The sequence below is a fragment of the Parasteatoda tepidariorum genome, chromosome 8 (assembly GCF_043381705.1).
Source record: "Parasteatoda tepidariorum isolate YZ-2023 chromosome 8, CAS_Ptep_4.0, whole genome shotgun sequence".
Lineage (NCBI taxonomy): Eukaryota > Metazoa > Arthropoda > Arachnida > Araneae > Theridiidae > Parasteatoda > Parasteatoda tepidariorum.
In genome coordinates this window covers 4,005,262-4,020,744 of record NC_092211.1, presented here as the reverse complement: position 1 = coordinate 4,020,744, position 15,483 = coordinate 4,005,262, and the positions used below count along the sequence as shown (strand labels likewise).

General features: G+C 33.6%; 1 protein-coding gene and 1 long non-coding RNA gene across 4 annotated transcripts in view; one reads left to right on the top strand and one right to left on the bottom strand.

Moving 5' to 3' along the window:
• Positions 1-15,483, top strand: part of LOC139426333 (uncharacterized) — a 50,908-nt gene that overhangs the window by 13,168 nt on the left and 22,257 nt on the right. The window lies entirely within an intron of this gene.
• The window catches only part of LOC139426332 (membrane-associated guanylate kinase, WW and PDZ domain-containing protein 1-like), a 75,715-nt gene that overhangs the window by 44,693 nt on the left and 15,539 nt on the right, over positions 1-15,483 (bottom strand). For 2 of the 3 annotated variants that reach the window (XM_071184662.1, XM_071184664.1), the window contains exons 2-3: positions 14,463-14,549; positions 6,128-6,367 (exon numbers count right to left, since the gene is read on the bottom strand). In XM_071184662.1, the coding sequence (XP_071040763.1) occupies positions 6,128-6,367; positions 14,463-14,522 (300 nt within the window). In that variant the 5' untranslated portion in view covers positions 14,523-14,549. The remainder of the gene's footprint in view (positions 1-6,127; positions 6,368-14,462; positions 14,550-15,483) is intronic. The other variant, XM_071184663.1, reaches the window with a different exon arrangement.

Below are 15,483 nucleotides of genomic sequence, written 5' to 3'. Positions count from 1 at the left end.
TATATATATATATATATATACATACACACAGATTATTAACCGAGTTCAAATGATCGCAAAATGGCAATGGAGAATTCTATTAATTGTAAATTTAATGACACATATATCGAGTGACAATGTTAGAAGATCATTTAAGAAATGTAAGGGGGTTCCCTCCGCATTGTTTGGGAGAGCGGCAGGTCGTGAGAAGAGAAAAGTTGATAGACTTGTATTCAAGTGGTGTGGGAGAATTGTTTTCCTTCAAAGACAACTCCTTGGAATTCTGATTATTATTTGAGTCATGTTCTCTTGAAGCCACTGTCTTTTCACCCATTTTTTAAGAAAAAATAAATAAATGGATTTTCAACCTTCAAATAGAGTTCTAACCAAATAACGAAATGAAATGAGCATCATTATTTAAAAAAATAAAAATTATATTTTTTCCCCGTTGGAATTCTAACTATGCTGTTCAAAGACTGTTATAATTTTTCCGGTTTGATTTCGTGACTGCTCTTATAGAGTTATTAGCCGTGATATTTGAAATTTAAAATTAAAAAAAATAGTTGTTTAGTGGAAGAAAAAAAAAATGAATGGAGAAGTGTGTGTAGGGGTAAAAAAGGGAAAAATAAAAAAAGATATATTTTAAGCTTTATATATTTAAGACAATTTATGGATGCAACGAACAGCATAATCATGTTTTATTCTTGCTCTTCGATATAATTGTAAATTTAATAGCGTAATATTGAATAAATTGTAATGATGAATTGTATGAAAAATTGTAATGTACATTGTAAGTGCAATATTGAATATAAATTGAAAATGTAAAATTGCAGTCAAGGAAAAATGAGTAACAAAAATATAGAAGCATATAATTTTGAATCCTGAGAAATCAATCTGAAATGGCAAGATTTCTTTAATATTTTAAATTACAACATGTATTTTAAAGTCTGCTTTAACAAATCTCGCAGATAAAGTTATAAAATGAAATAAAAATTAACTAACAATTTTACTTAAAATTGGATATATTTTAAATCCCAAAATCTGAAGAAAAGAAATATATCAATACTCATCATGAAAAGTCAAAATTCTTGATGGTCCCATTGAAAACATTTTGAAGGCTATTTTCAGTGTGATTCATGATGGTCCAACATGGTTTTTGATATGCTTTAATACTATGATGGATAACCCATCAAGGGATTTTCATGATGATCCGTGATGCTATATGACATTTCCATGATGGTTGTTGGTTCAACAATTTGAGTATCTTTCATGCTGGACCATCATAAATCAGTCTGAATTCCTACATTGCCTAAAAGAATATAATGATGGTTCATGATGGAATTATTGATGGTTACCATCGAGATTGTGTTGGTTCATCAATAGAAAACCATCAAGATATTTCATATTCAATTGGGTACTTCGAGAAGATACCGTGACCTATGACGTCAGAGCCAGCTGAACACAAAATGGCGCAACAATTTTTTCGTATGAGCTCGAATGCTAATTAAATACAACACCTTATCGCACATTGAATGTGTTGCAATATAATTCGTTCTTTAAATAATTATTTGTTTATGTACTTTATTGTGACACGTGATATATTTATGTTTTGTGTACTTGGCAACTTCGATTATTCGAAATAATTAGTAGGTAATAATAATTAGATTCGAAATAATTAGTTTGCTTATGTTCTACATGGCTTTGTGCCTGTTTTATTACCAGTAAAGTTTAAATTAAAGAAGAGTATATACACACATCTTTTTCGGCGTCCCTGACCATCTTAAAATAAGTGGGAAATTCAATGGCAATTAGATTCATGAATTAGCAAAAGAAAGCAAACAAAGTATTAACTTACAAAAGGAAAAATGAGCTAACAATTAAAATAAGTTATGCGATTAATAGTTATAAATATCAATTAACAAAGGGTAATTAACAGAACAAACAAGCTAACAATTAATTATTAGCAAAAAAAAAAAAAAAAAAAAAAAAAAAAAAAAAAAAAACAAGTTAACCGGGAATCACAGAAATATAATAAGTAATGTAAAAAAAAATTATAATTAATACCTATAAAAAACAAGCTAACAATTAATAAATAGAAATAAAAAAATTAATAAAATAATATTTAACTTTTAATTCCTTCATAATCGTATTGAGGCTTCTATATTTAATTTCACATTAATTATTTATTACCCAGTGTGCTTATAGATAATTTTTTTCTTTGTGTGCCGCCAAATTTCGAAATCGTTAAAACGACAAAAAAAGATTGTGAATCACTGATTTATAAAATTATTACTTAAGTGGTTAAAGAAAGTTTGTTCTTACTTTCAGAAGGAAGCAAAGAATAACCAGCAACTGAATTTTTAGAATTTGAAAAACTAATAAAAATTTTAGATAAATGCTTTATTTTAAAAGCACTGTGCAGCTTGTTCTAATTTATTATTTTACTTCTGAAAAAGTCAGAAACCACCTATTTATATTCTTTAAAAACAAATGGTCTTTCGTGAATGTTCTTGGAGGACTTTTTGATGGTACTAACCCTCATTTGCGTTGCATGGAGAGGAAAGCCACGAGAACTTCCTACGGTTAGCCCGACGGCAAGGGGACTCTAACCCATGATCAATCTACCACTGAGGATATTTAATGTCAGCATAGTGCTCGGTGCATTCGTATCAACCAGTCGTATCAACCGTTCGTATCAGTCGTTCGTATCAACCAGTCATCGCTGGTTGATACGAATCGCAATAAAATCGTCTGCTTCTTCCAGAAGATTTACCGAAGCAATCAGTTAACATTTCGATTTATTTAGAATGAGATTGTAGACTGCTGCGACGAGCTCTTTGCGTGAGCTTATAGCTCTGATGTTCCATTAAAGAGGTTTTTCAAGGTTAAAGCTATTCAGTGGCGCCATCTAGAGCAAAGAATAGTACGATATTCATCCAGTCACAGATCGTGATTTTAACACCAGCCGGAGCACGATCCATTTACGTTGCAGTATAGTTTGTCTACTGTAAGAACTCCCCTCGCCATAAAGTCTGACGCCGTCTGCTGTTAACAGGGGTCTGTCCAGACATTTTGTGACATGTCCAGTTTTTCTAAAATTGAGAAGAAACTACTTATAATTTGTGAATATAAAAAAAGCGTTAAGTTACATTCTTTCAACCAGGGTCCAGCTTTTGTTAATGTGTGCAAATAGGGTCCTGTTATTGCAAAAATTGCTAAAAACCTTTTCAACAAGTTTTTAAAATGTAAATAGATACAAGATTCTGCTCAACAATTGCTGCTACTAAATTAGAGATGCAACATGCAAATATATTTGGTATTTAACCTATACTGCTCAACACAGAATATTCATTTCGGACGAATAATGAAACAAAATCACTCAGATTTTTAATCATTTCAATGGACATATTTTAAATAACACAACTCAGTAATGTATCACTTTTAATGTGTTACGCATTAAGTAAACTTAAGCAGTTCTTAAATTTATTATATTTTAGTTCAAAAAATTGCCAGAAATTAAGTTTTAATACATAATATTATATTAATTAATTTTATGAATAAATATAAATGGATCAACTATTTATTTACCAAAGAAATTATCATTTAATATCAATAAGAATGTGCACACGATGTTTGTAAATATGAAACATTTGGAATTTAAGCTTAGGGAAACTTGGAAAACTTCTTTCTGTTCCCCCGGGAAGGGTTCATTCGATTAGCAAAACAATAATGAAGATAAACAAATTTGTGAAGGGTCCCAGGAAAAGATAAATTATTTTGTGAAGATCCGTTTTTATGAAAATATATTTTGTGAAAGATCCGGTAAGGGACCCAAATTTCTTCTGAAAGGAAACAAGAATATCACTTCTTTCTCCCCCTCACCACCCTTTCGCTCGAAGAACAGTGTCAAACCCTGTTTTAAATAATGACTGAATTTCCCTACTTGAAATAATTAAATCTCGTAGCAACCGCCATCACTCCAGATGAATGGCTAATGGAGTTCTTTACATAGACAAACTATGGAGTTATTTTGTCACAGATACAACATTTTATTTTAGGAAAATAAGCGCATTTTAACTTCTCTTTTGAAAACAAGCGGAAAAAAAGGAGCGGGAAAAAGCCAAGAAAAGTTATTTTTCTATCTTGCTTTCTTTGTGGCCCCACTTACTCCGCACCCTATTACTAGGCTTACGATTACTAGGCTTTCAAATCGGACCAGCCCTTAATCTCTGAACGGGAAGAGAATAAAAAATTTTTTTTATTTCCAATGCCCACCCGTGTTAATATTTCGTCGATTGAGGCATTTTGCAGGGCATATTCGTTGATCACTCTTTCATGGTCATCATCTTATTAGGTGGGCCACAGTAAGGAACATCCATGTAATGCCTTTCTGACACCTACACATTCCAGTCAGCGTGTTCCCAAACCTTTTTTATCACCTGTCAACGTTTGATAATTTTACCGCTGTCAGCTGGTTGATTGTTTATATCTTAGATGATTTTTTATTTATTAATTGTAATTTAATTGTATTTAAACATGCCTTCAAAATAAAATACAGTTACGCGAAAAAATAAATATAAAATTATTTAATATTTTAACTTACTAGAACGTTAAATCAATGAGAACCCTGAGCTTGTTTCTTTGCAATGAGACGGTTCCATCTGGGGGTAATCGGAGACAATGATACAGTACAAACATTCAAAAATTTATGTCACTACCTTCGGGGGCTCCTTTTTTTTAAATAAATAAAATTTTAATGGAACACAGATATTTTTAATTTTGGATATAAACATCGGAATTCAGTTTCAATAAAATGGGCGGTACCATTTGATCCACGGACCAGTACCGGTTCGCAAACCGGGGGTTGGGGAACACTGAGCTAGAGGACAAACATCAATTGATGCAATCCATGACTTGAGGCCGGGATAGCCTGGTCGGTAGGGCGCTGGGCCCATATCCAAGAGGTCGTGGGTTCGATCCTCGCCGGCCGAAGACTCCCCGTGTAGTAAATGGTGACTGATGCACGTTAAATCTGTCGAGTCTCAAAGTCCTCCATGTTCCCACAACAAATCAATACCTCTGGGGGTACTGATCCAGGAGTTTCCTTGTCTTCTGGATTGGTTCAAAATTACAAGGCTACGGAGTAAATAGTCGTAAACCCATGAAATTGGGTCGGCTGTTCAACGACGGTTACAAAAATATAAAAAAAAAATCCATGACTTGAAATGTAGTGACGCTTTTTCTTTTTAACCAATCGGTAACCATTGACTGCAATTTTGAAACACTTCCTAGAAAAAAGAAGGTTCAATTTAGTAGTCAGATGTAACGAGCATAAATTGCGCAGTGGATGAAAAATAAGAAAGATCGGGCTACTGAGCTGTGTAGTGGTGGTAAATACGATCGTTTGGATTATGATTGAATCAAATTTCTTCTTCATGGTAACATTCTATTTTCTCGGAAGTATTAAATATTCTCTCTTTTGTAATTTAACGTTTATTAACATTTGGGAATATTTCCGTATCTGTTGCGCCAACTACAATCGCGAAGGTGCCAAATAATTTTAAACTTGTAAATTTAAAAAAAAAACAAACAAACACATGTATATATTTGCCTCATATATATACATGTATACTCATATATATCATATATATACATATTAACACACACACACACACACACACACACACACACACACACACACACACACACACACACACACACACACACACACACACACACACACACACACACACACACACACACACACACACACACACACACACACACACACACACACACACACACACACACACACACACACACACACACACACACACACACACACACACACACACACACACACANTATATATATATATATATTTGCCCATCCTAATGAGAGAAAGAATATTCGGAGTGCTCGAAAGTTAGTTAGGGAAATCTTGCGACATAAATCCGCAAAATGTTTCGTTTTGGAGAATAAGGGTAACTATAAATTGGCTCTGTGAAATAGGTCGAGGGAAATTTGGCTTTCTCACGCTTAGTTACAGGGATAAACGTTAGGATGTTAAAGAATGCATACTTGAACTAAAAATAGATCAAAAGATTAGAAAAAGATTTACAGAAAAGGAATGACATATAAAGAGTACCTGATTTTCAGTTATTCCGTTTGTTGTGTCCTCCTTTAAATCATCAGAATTTTCAATCTTCTTTGTCCGAAATGGAAGAGAGATGGGTTTGCCCAGTTTTGGACTGATTCTCTTGGAAGGCGAAATCTTATTCTCTTTAGAGAGATTTATCACATCCTCTTTTGAATTTAGAAAAGAAGATCCATTGGATTGATGAAAGGTTGAAAAGGTGGTCATGCGTCGGGGATCGTCCCACACAACCTGTCAAGAATCAAGTCTTTTAGGAATCAATGCATGTACAGTTTGTCAATTTTAGGAACTTTCGTCTGGAGTGGAGGTGCTTACGAGACTTAACTGTTTAAGACAGGTTTTGATTCGGGTAGGGAGAGAGAATCAGGGACTTGTTTAAAATGCGCTGTCTCTATAGTAGCAGATGGCGTTTGAAGAGAGGGGAGTTCTTTCTATAGACAAACTATAAAGTGCGCAAAATTCAAAAACGAATATATTTTGATCACTACGGATCGAATGTTCGATGGGGAGACCACAAATATGTTAATTAGAGCATAGCCTGGTTGGTAGGTCGTTGGAATCGTGTTTGTGAGATCCCGCGGGTAGAACAATTCCCCTGCATTCATGGGTGCACGTTAAATCTGTTGGGGTCACAAAGCTCTCCATGTTCTCATAACAAATCAATACCTCTGGGGCTACTAATTCAGGTGTTCCCTTGTCTTCTGGATCAAAATGACAAGGTTGCAGAGGTGAGCATTAGTAGCCGTAAAGTGGGTTCAACGACGGCAATAATTAATTAGAGTACTCAGCATCTTTTGACTGCCAACTAGGATGGCTGGTCGACAGTGGTAGGCGGAGTGTGTTCGGGGGGTTTTCTTCTCCATCTACAATGCGAATTAATTCCTTTCACGTACTTTATCTAGGAGTTCCTTTGTCTTCTGGCTCGAAATGAACATTAGTTAAACCAAAAAATTGGGTCGGTTGTTCAATAGCGGTTATAAAATAAAATGAAATTAATTATAGCAGGTGATATTTTAAGTTACGAAATCAGACACAAAAACGTACTTTCTCTGAATATGCATATTTTCGATGGATTCGAATTTCTGAGCCCCAAACTATAGGGGGTAGCAGCAATCTGGGAATTATGGTCCCTGTAATTTAGGCAGGCTTCAACTCCCTAATGTTAATTTTTTCGTATTTTCAAATATCTCGACAACTTTTTAAGAGAATATAATTTAAAGGGAACTTAAATTTTGCATATAATTATAAAATTCGTTTGTTTGAAAATAATTCCATGCAAAAATCAAATTACTGTAAGTATTTTATAATTTTTATAATTTTATTTAGTAATAATCGAAAAGAAATTTTAATTGGGTATAATATGAAAAAAACACAACTACTTCGATTTAGTAGGGACAACATATGACGCAATGCTAAACGAATGGAATTTAGTTGTTGTTTATTTAGTTATTGTTATTAGTAGTTGTTNTATGTTCAAATGTTTTAGTATTGCAATGTCATTAGTTGTTACCACTGTTCATGTTCGTTAGTTACTACCACTGAGGAAAATTATAGCTTAATATTGTTCATGGGTTAAATTTAGTAGGAACAACACAACCTGTGACGTAGGCTATATTATACCCAATTGCAAGACATAAACTTTTTTGCATCACATTAAAATTTGCAATTTTACATGGCAAATTACGAAATTTGAGCTAAATCGGTCAAATAGTTCCACAGAAATCAAATTTTTTAAAAAAAAGCGTAATATTTAAATTTTGATTTCTCAGGAACTAATTTACCGATTTCAACCTAATTTTTTTATTTTGCCATTTATAATTACTCACTTTAAAAATGATGTACAAAATTTTATACATTACAATTCAAATTGTTTCCGTCATTACTAAATAAAAAAATAAAAAATAATATACATTTACCGAAATTTATTTTTTGCACGGAATTATATTTGGGCAAACGGATTTTATAATTGTGTGTTAAAATTGTTCAATTAGATTAAGAAGTTCTCAAAATATAGAGAAATGCGCAAAAAATAAAATTAACATTAGGGGGTGCAAACTTGAAGTCGCTCTCCTGCCCGTATATAGAGACCATCTTTCACAGATTGCTCCTATTTCATAAATGGATATTTTCAGGTTTATTAAGTTTTCATTTAGCTCTGAAAGAATCATTGGTAGAGCTTACCTAAATAAGCATTCTTTATGCTCTATTCATTTGGACTTAATTTTCGAAAAAGGAAATAAAAAAGTGTGGCGCAATATCTATTCAGAAACAACGTCCAAACCTTAGGGAGATTTGCGAAGATTGGAATCACACAATGTCTCCTCATAATGATAATTGTCTCTTTGTTTTTTGTAGTTTCACACGCTCTTGTCATGCATGGTTGTTTCCCCTTAACATTATTCTAGAGCACACTTAGAACACACAAAGAACACTGCGTAAAATAATTTATGATAACAATTTTGAATCTGAAATAATATGTACTACGTTTATTAAAGGTATTAATTATACTTTGAATGAGAAATTTGAGCTTGATGCTTTTTCATAATTTCATTTATAGTGGGTTGTAAAAAATATTATTTCATTTATCTTCTACATTTAACTGTCTTTTTTTTTCTTCCGTTTTTATGTTGGTTAATACTGAAGATCCAAATTCACACTAATAACATGCAGAAAATCTATACATGTATTTCTCTTACACGGCGACAAAACAAACGAGAAAAAAAATTCTAAATTGTCTAGCCTCACAAAATGGCAATCAAGAATAACTGTAAATTTAATGACACAAGGGCCTGTGCCCCTTTATTTATAAAATGTGAAGGTAGCACCCCCCCTCCTGGCTCCTGCCAGAAGGTGACTGTAGAAAAATGGTTCACCCCTCTAATTTAAGTGCTTAACATAAGGAACAGTTCAATTTAATTAATAGTAATAAATTTAAATAATGACCCTTTAGGCTTCCCACCCACTTATTCAACTTTTAAATATGCTCGTTGAAAGCTATTTCAATGAACACACAAAGAGAAACAATGAATGTTTTCATAAATGTGGGTTCACAACGTGGGTTCAAGAGGTGAAGGAGAGTTATTTCCTCTTCATTTCATTATTTCTGTTAATAATATTTCTCAATGTTAATAATAATTTCAGAAATCCAACAGGTGGCGCTCTGTGCAGTTAAGTAAGAGGAGGAATTGTTTTCGTTTAAGGCACAATACCATGAGAGTCATTCCTCGTTTTCTGTTATTGTTAAAAAGCGTTTTTTATTTTATTTTTTAAATCATTCATATATGCACTCAACTTTATGAATTTCATAGTGCGCCAATGTTAAATACGACGATCTCGATTTTTTTTAGAGCATTACAAAAGCCTTCAACCCAGATAGAAGGTTTTTTTTCCCTCAGCGAACACCTTTGAACGTAAACCTAAAAAGGTTTGTAATGCGTGTAAACCTTTTAACCTTAAAACGAGATCTGTGATCATCTGCTCTACTCTACGCACATTACCCTCTTCTCAAACCTTGGAAAACAACCTTCCATATAAAAACCTTAAATCGAGGTTGACTTGGGGTTGTCTTATCGTGAAAAAAAAACCCTTTTATAAAGCTAGTCTCAAGGTGATCTTAAATCTAAGTCATTACAAGGTTTCTTTTCGCATCGTCTTGTATGCTCAGTTAAAATCCACCTTGTCATGAAATTTTAATTGGATCCTATCGATAGTGGGAGGTCCTCTAAAGCAACATTAAGTGACAATACTTTTTAAAAACAATCTTTTAAAATAATTTTTAATCCTTTTAGGATGAAATGTTTGTAACTNAGTCCTATAGAGCAGTGGTTCTTAACCTTTTTAAGCCGCGACCCAAATTTGAGAAATATGTTCGTGTCGCGACCCAAAAAAAAGCCAAAATTAGGCTGCGTAAGCCACAATGACTTCTTCTAGGAGGTGTTGGTATTACTTATTATTTGGTGTATTACTAACTTTTTTGGTTCGTATCAGCGGGACCCAAGAAATATGCTTCGCGACCCAATTTTGGGTCGCGACCCATAGGTTAAGAACCGCTGCTCTAAAGCATCATTAAGTGACAATACTTTTTAAAAACAATCTTTAAAAATAATTTTTAATCCTTTTAGGATGAAATGTTTGTAACTGCACTATAACTTATTTATTACTTATTTTAGTTATTACTAGCTGTACCCTGCATGCGCTGCAACGTTTTCAGTTTGAATTTTTAATTTTGTATATAATTGTGTTTATGAGATTTGCGATTATGATTTGAAATGAGAGTTTTATTTAATGGTGAAAAAACCAGTGATAGTCTCAAGAGTTAATTCTCTAGGATATCGCTAGTGCATTTTCAAACAGACATGTATGGTGATGCACACGAACCATGAAGCATATTTTGGATGATGATCTGAAAAAAGTCTGGATCAATGGCGATATCAGGTATTTCTGCTGATATGAGCTGACCAATTTGTCATGGTGTGATTTTTTCAATAAGCCAAATCGTGTGGCAATTCTCTTTTTTTGCCATTCAATAGAATGCATCAAACACCGTGTCTCTCCAAAAACATGACGCTTCGCAATTAAACCAAGTATAGAGCTTAATATTTGTTTTAACTCATGTGTGGTAATGCATCATAAAGATCCGATGCTGTCTGCCTAGGTTAAGAAAGCTCTTTAATTTAAGCTCAAGCAGGATTGCATGTGAATGTAGTAGATAACTCTGACTGCCCATATCCACACCGATACTTGCAGTACCGAATGATGTCATTTGGAAACACGAATATACTGACATATATTCGCCAAGAAAAGTTGCTTGACCTGCTGGCGACGTTAAATCTGGTAGTTTCACTTTGCCTACAGAACAACAAATTCCAGCTGTTTCATTCTTAAATTTGAGAGCACTACAAAACATACATAATTGATCCATTTTTCCGATGATGACGCTTGGGTGAAAGACTATAGTTGGTTGTCGGATCATAGTGAAATGCACTGAGATTCAAATCAGAGTATTGGCAGCGTCTGAATAGCGAAGTGCGTTCTTGATTGATTTTTATTCTTGCATCCCGTTGCTCTGATGTTTCCGACGAACGGGCTTGATAAGTGCGTAGTTGANTAAATCTTGCAATAGTTGCTTGATTTTAACTGTTTCGGATTCTGAATAAACAGAAATTAATTTTTCTTTTAAAGATTTGTATTTTTCCATCGCCGGTGGACTAATGATAATTTCACGAACTGATTGAAGTACTTCTGATTCTAAAGCGGAGATCGCTGTATAAAATTGAGTTTCGTCAGCAGTAATGTGACTCAATTTAAACTGCGCATCCAGTTGAATGAACCATAGCGATGGGTCTTGGCGACAAAATGGCGGAGGCTTAACTGAAACTCGCGCCAATTGTGAAGAATCATTGTTGTCAACCATTTTAGATCAGTCAAATATACTCAATAACACAGAAAAATAATCAATATACGTATATAGCGACGCAGCTTCTTGGTACTTTAAATCAGAGAAATTGGCGATTCAAATTCTACACACCATACATAGATCCGATAAAATTCTGACATAAATATGTTGACTTACCAGAAAGTGGCAAAACACTTTAAATCAAAGGTAAAATGTCTTACTTGAATTTCATCACTCTTGACAACTTATGGTTGCTCAGGCTTTTGCATATAAACTCCATATTCGTGCAACATTGCAGGTTGTGATTCGTAATAAATCCGAGGTCACCAGTTTGTGGAGGAAATAAGTAGACTCGCTTCTTATTATAAAATATAATATATTAACAACTTTGAATAATAACAATTACGTACATATTAAAAACAGGAGAATTATCAAGCAGCAGAAAGAAAACATTAGTATTCTTTTATTTGTGTTCCTCGTTGCTATGGGATACGAGACTGGCAGCGTTGAGTTGTAGTAGGCAGGTCACCACACAGAGTATTGGCAGCGTCTGAATAGCGAATTTTGTTCTTGATTGATTTTCATTCCCATAGCTCAGAAGTTTCCGACTAACGGGCTTCAGTAGTGCGTAGTTGATTTGTTAACAGTCTTCTTTCCTGTGGCTCAGTCGTTTCTAAGGAACGGGCTAAAGCATGGTGTTCTCGATTAGTTTCAAGTCTTTTTTCCCGTTGCTTCGATGTTTCTGAAACACGGACAGTTCTCTTTTTGCGTGCTTGAGATGTCGAGCTACTAGGAGCGATTCGTTTAGGGGGCATATTGTTGCAAATATTCTCTCTCAAACAAAAAGAAATGTAAAAGTTGACAGTGTCGCAAATATGCTAAATCGAAAATTCCCATATTTATTTTAAATAATTAAAAAAGCAATAACAATGAAATAAATTAAATTAGAATTTAAAACAAAAATCTATTTTTTAAATGAAAGAAATAAAATGAATGTGAATTCGAAAACTTTGTGATAATAAACAATCTAATAGTTTTCAAATGACAACTGGCAGCAATAAAACCTTCAAAAACTATATTCTCGTTGATTTTACGTGCTTGCGCTCACCTGACATAAAGAACCGAGTTATAATTAAATATTAAAGTATATGTAATTTACTTTTCTAAAAGAATAGAGCTATAAGAAAGAAAATATCACTGTTGTTATCTTCAAGATATTTGAAAACTGGTTCGTTTATAGCAAAATTTAAAACAATGGCTAACTTTTAACCAATCAGAAAATTCCATTTTGGTTTTCGCTGATACCACTGGAACGGTTTTTCGCTGAATGTTCTAATGTCGACAGAAACCTTCCTCGTGCTTTGAACTATCTGTAAGCCAAGTTTCATAGCTTTCTGTCGGAAGGTTTAAGAGTCTATAAAGGACAAACAGACAGACAAACACACATTCATTTTTATATATATAGATTTACTTTACTTTATTTAACAAATTAAAGTAAAATTTAATTTATTATTATTTATTTTAATTTTAAATATGCTTTCTTAAATGAAAAGCTCTGTATCTACACTTTTGTATTTGAATAAATGAAAAATGGGCAAGAAAAAAAAATTAATCTAAGGGCCCCAAAAATTTTAATGGTCTAGGGCCCTGCGTACGCTTAATCCGTAGCGGCTGGTAGGCCGGGATAGCCTGGTTGGCAGGGCGCTGGACTTAAGTTCGTGAGAGTCCGGGAGTTGGAATCTAGCCGGCTGAAATCTCTCGTGTAGTAAATGGTGACTGGTGCCCGTTAAATCTGTTGGGTCACAAAATATTTCATGTTCAGATAACAAATCAATATCTCTGAAGGTACTGAAATGGAGATGGATCGTTCTCTGGTTCAGGTCAAAATTTCGGTATGTATTTGAGTGAATGGATGTATAAATGGGTCCGCACTATAAACGGATGTGATCGAAGTCGAGTTCTTGGGCATAGATGGCGCCACTGGAAAACAAGAACAATGTCACCCCTTTTCCTTAATGGCCTACTACAACAATAACGATAGTAATACATTACTGGCGAAAGAGGACCACGAATATTAATAATACATATTGACTGATTTTGTCATGTAAAATATTATTCAGCATATTTGCTGTCTCGAACCATTTTATTTTTGATCGAACAACTCTTCACAATTTCGTTTACTTTCTCATTCATAAAAAAATAACAGTTATTAACAAGAACAGTTATTAGAAATAACAGTTATTAACAACAATAATCAATAAATAAATGGTTACAAATGTATGTACTGTTCGAAATTTGGTCTCCAAGAAGAAGACAACCCACGACCTCAAAAGTTCATTCAGTCATGGAATGTGTAATTATTTGTGAACATTGTACATTTTTGTGCACCATACGATGGGTTTACATGGCCTGTGCAAATAGAATTGTGAGGCTGTGTTATACTTAAGAGAGGCTTACCCGAAATAGAATGCAAGCAACTCCCATTGATCGTTGATGAGCCCCATCTATTGAGTGAGGGATATTCGCAGGGTATTCACAGGGTACCTAATCAAGAATTTATTTGAATTTTGTCATAATTGTTTTAAATTATAACAAAAAAATTGTTTATCTGTAAATAATTCCTATCGCAATGAACGTTGTAATATAATATTTTGTTTGCTGTCACGTTTAAAACCAATAATCTTCCCATCGGTCAGTGATGGTGACGTATATTTTTATCTTAAGGGGAGGGATGATTGGGTAGTAGTTTTCACCAAGGAAATCTTTTTTTAAATTTAGACACAATAAAATAATATATACATATTTTTTATTTTATTACACAAATATTGGGGTGAAAAATTGTAATTTCAGGAGATACTCAAAATTTAAAAGAGGGGCCGCCCCCCCTCTGTTCCTGTGAATATATTGATGTAAAAAAAAAGCAACACTTACCGTGGATAAATGACCTAGAGGGCAGGTTGAGGGAGCTCCATCGAGGGTGGGGTGAGGCATTTTTCAGCCCTCCACCATCCTCCTCCCCTGTGAAAGAAGACATTTATTCATACATTATTATTAAAATGTACTCATAACAAAATCATTCCATGTGGAAAAAAAAACTTTTTTTCCAAGTTTTAATTTAACACTAATAAATAAAGTTATTCAACGTTAAAAAAAAAATCAAAGTATTAATTTCTGCCTTTTTTTTATGTAATAAAGACGCTTGCCTTAATTCTAATATCAAAAATACTTTCTTATAATCAATTAGATGGAACAAACGTATGTCTAGAAGAGTAATGGATTTGACCGTCGCTGAACAGTTTTCTCAGCTTACGACTACTCATGTCATTTTGAACCCAATCCAGAAGGCAAGGGAACTCCTGGATCAAGCATCCCTTCGACTTTTTGATGGAATTAACCAGCATTTGCTTTACATGGCGTGGAAAACCACGAAAACGGTTATCCTGACGTCTACCTCTGAGGATATTTTATGTCAGCACCGATGCAAGCCGGAATTCGGGATTCGAAACCGTTCACTTTCATTGGAGGACGATCTTCATCACGTCTCCCCTGTAAACAATATATTAAGAGAACTGTGCTCTTGTTTGAGCTATAGGGGAGAGTCGAGTGGCCCCGCCCACTTAAGGAGTATTGCTTATATTTCTGTATAATATTGAGTATTAATCAATATTTTTGTATGTTTCTATTGTTTTATCATCTAATTAAAGAAAAAGAATAAATCAAAAAAACAATAGTTTAACTTAAAAAAATAGAAATTTAAAAAAACATGTTTTTCAGCTCTTTTCAAAATGTGTCGGGTAGTCATATTTATATACTTTTAGTGAATTCTATCATTTAGTAACAATCATTTAATAACAACAATATTTGTTGTTAAAAATGTATATAACATTCAAATTTGAAGCAATAAAATAATAATCTTTGCAACCGTACATTTATCGACGAAATAAAATTGGGC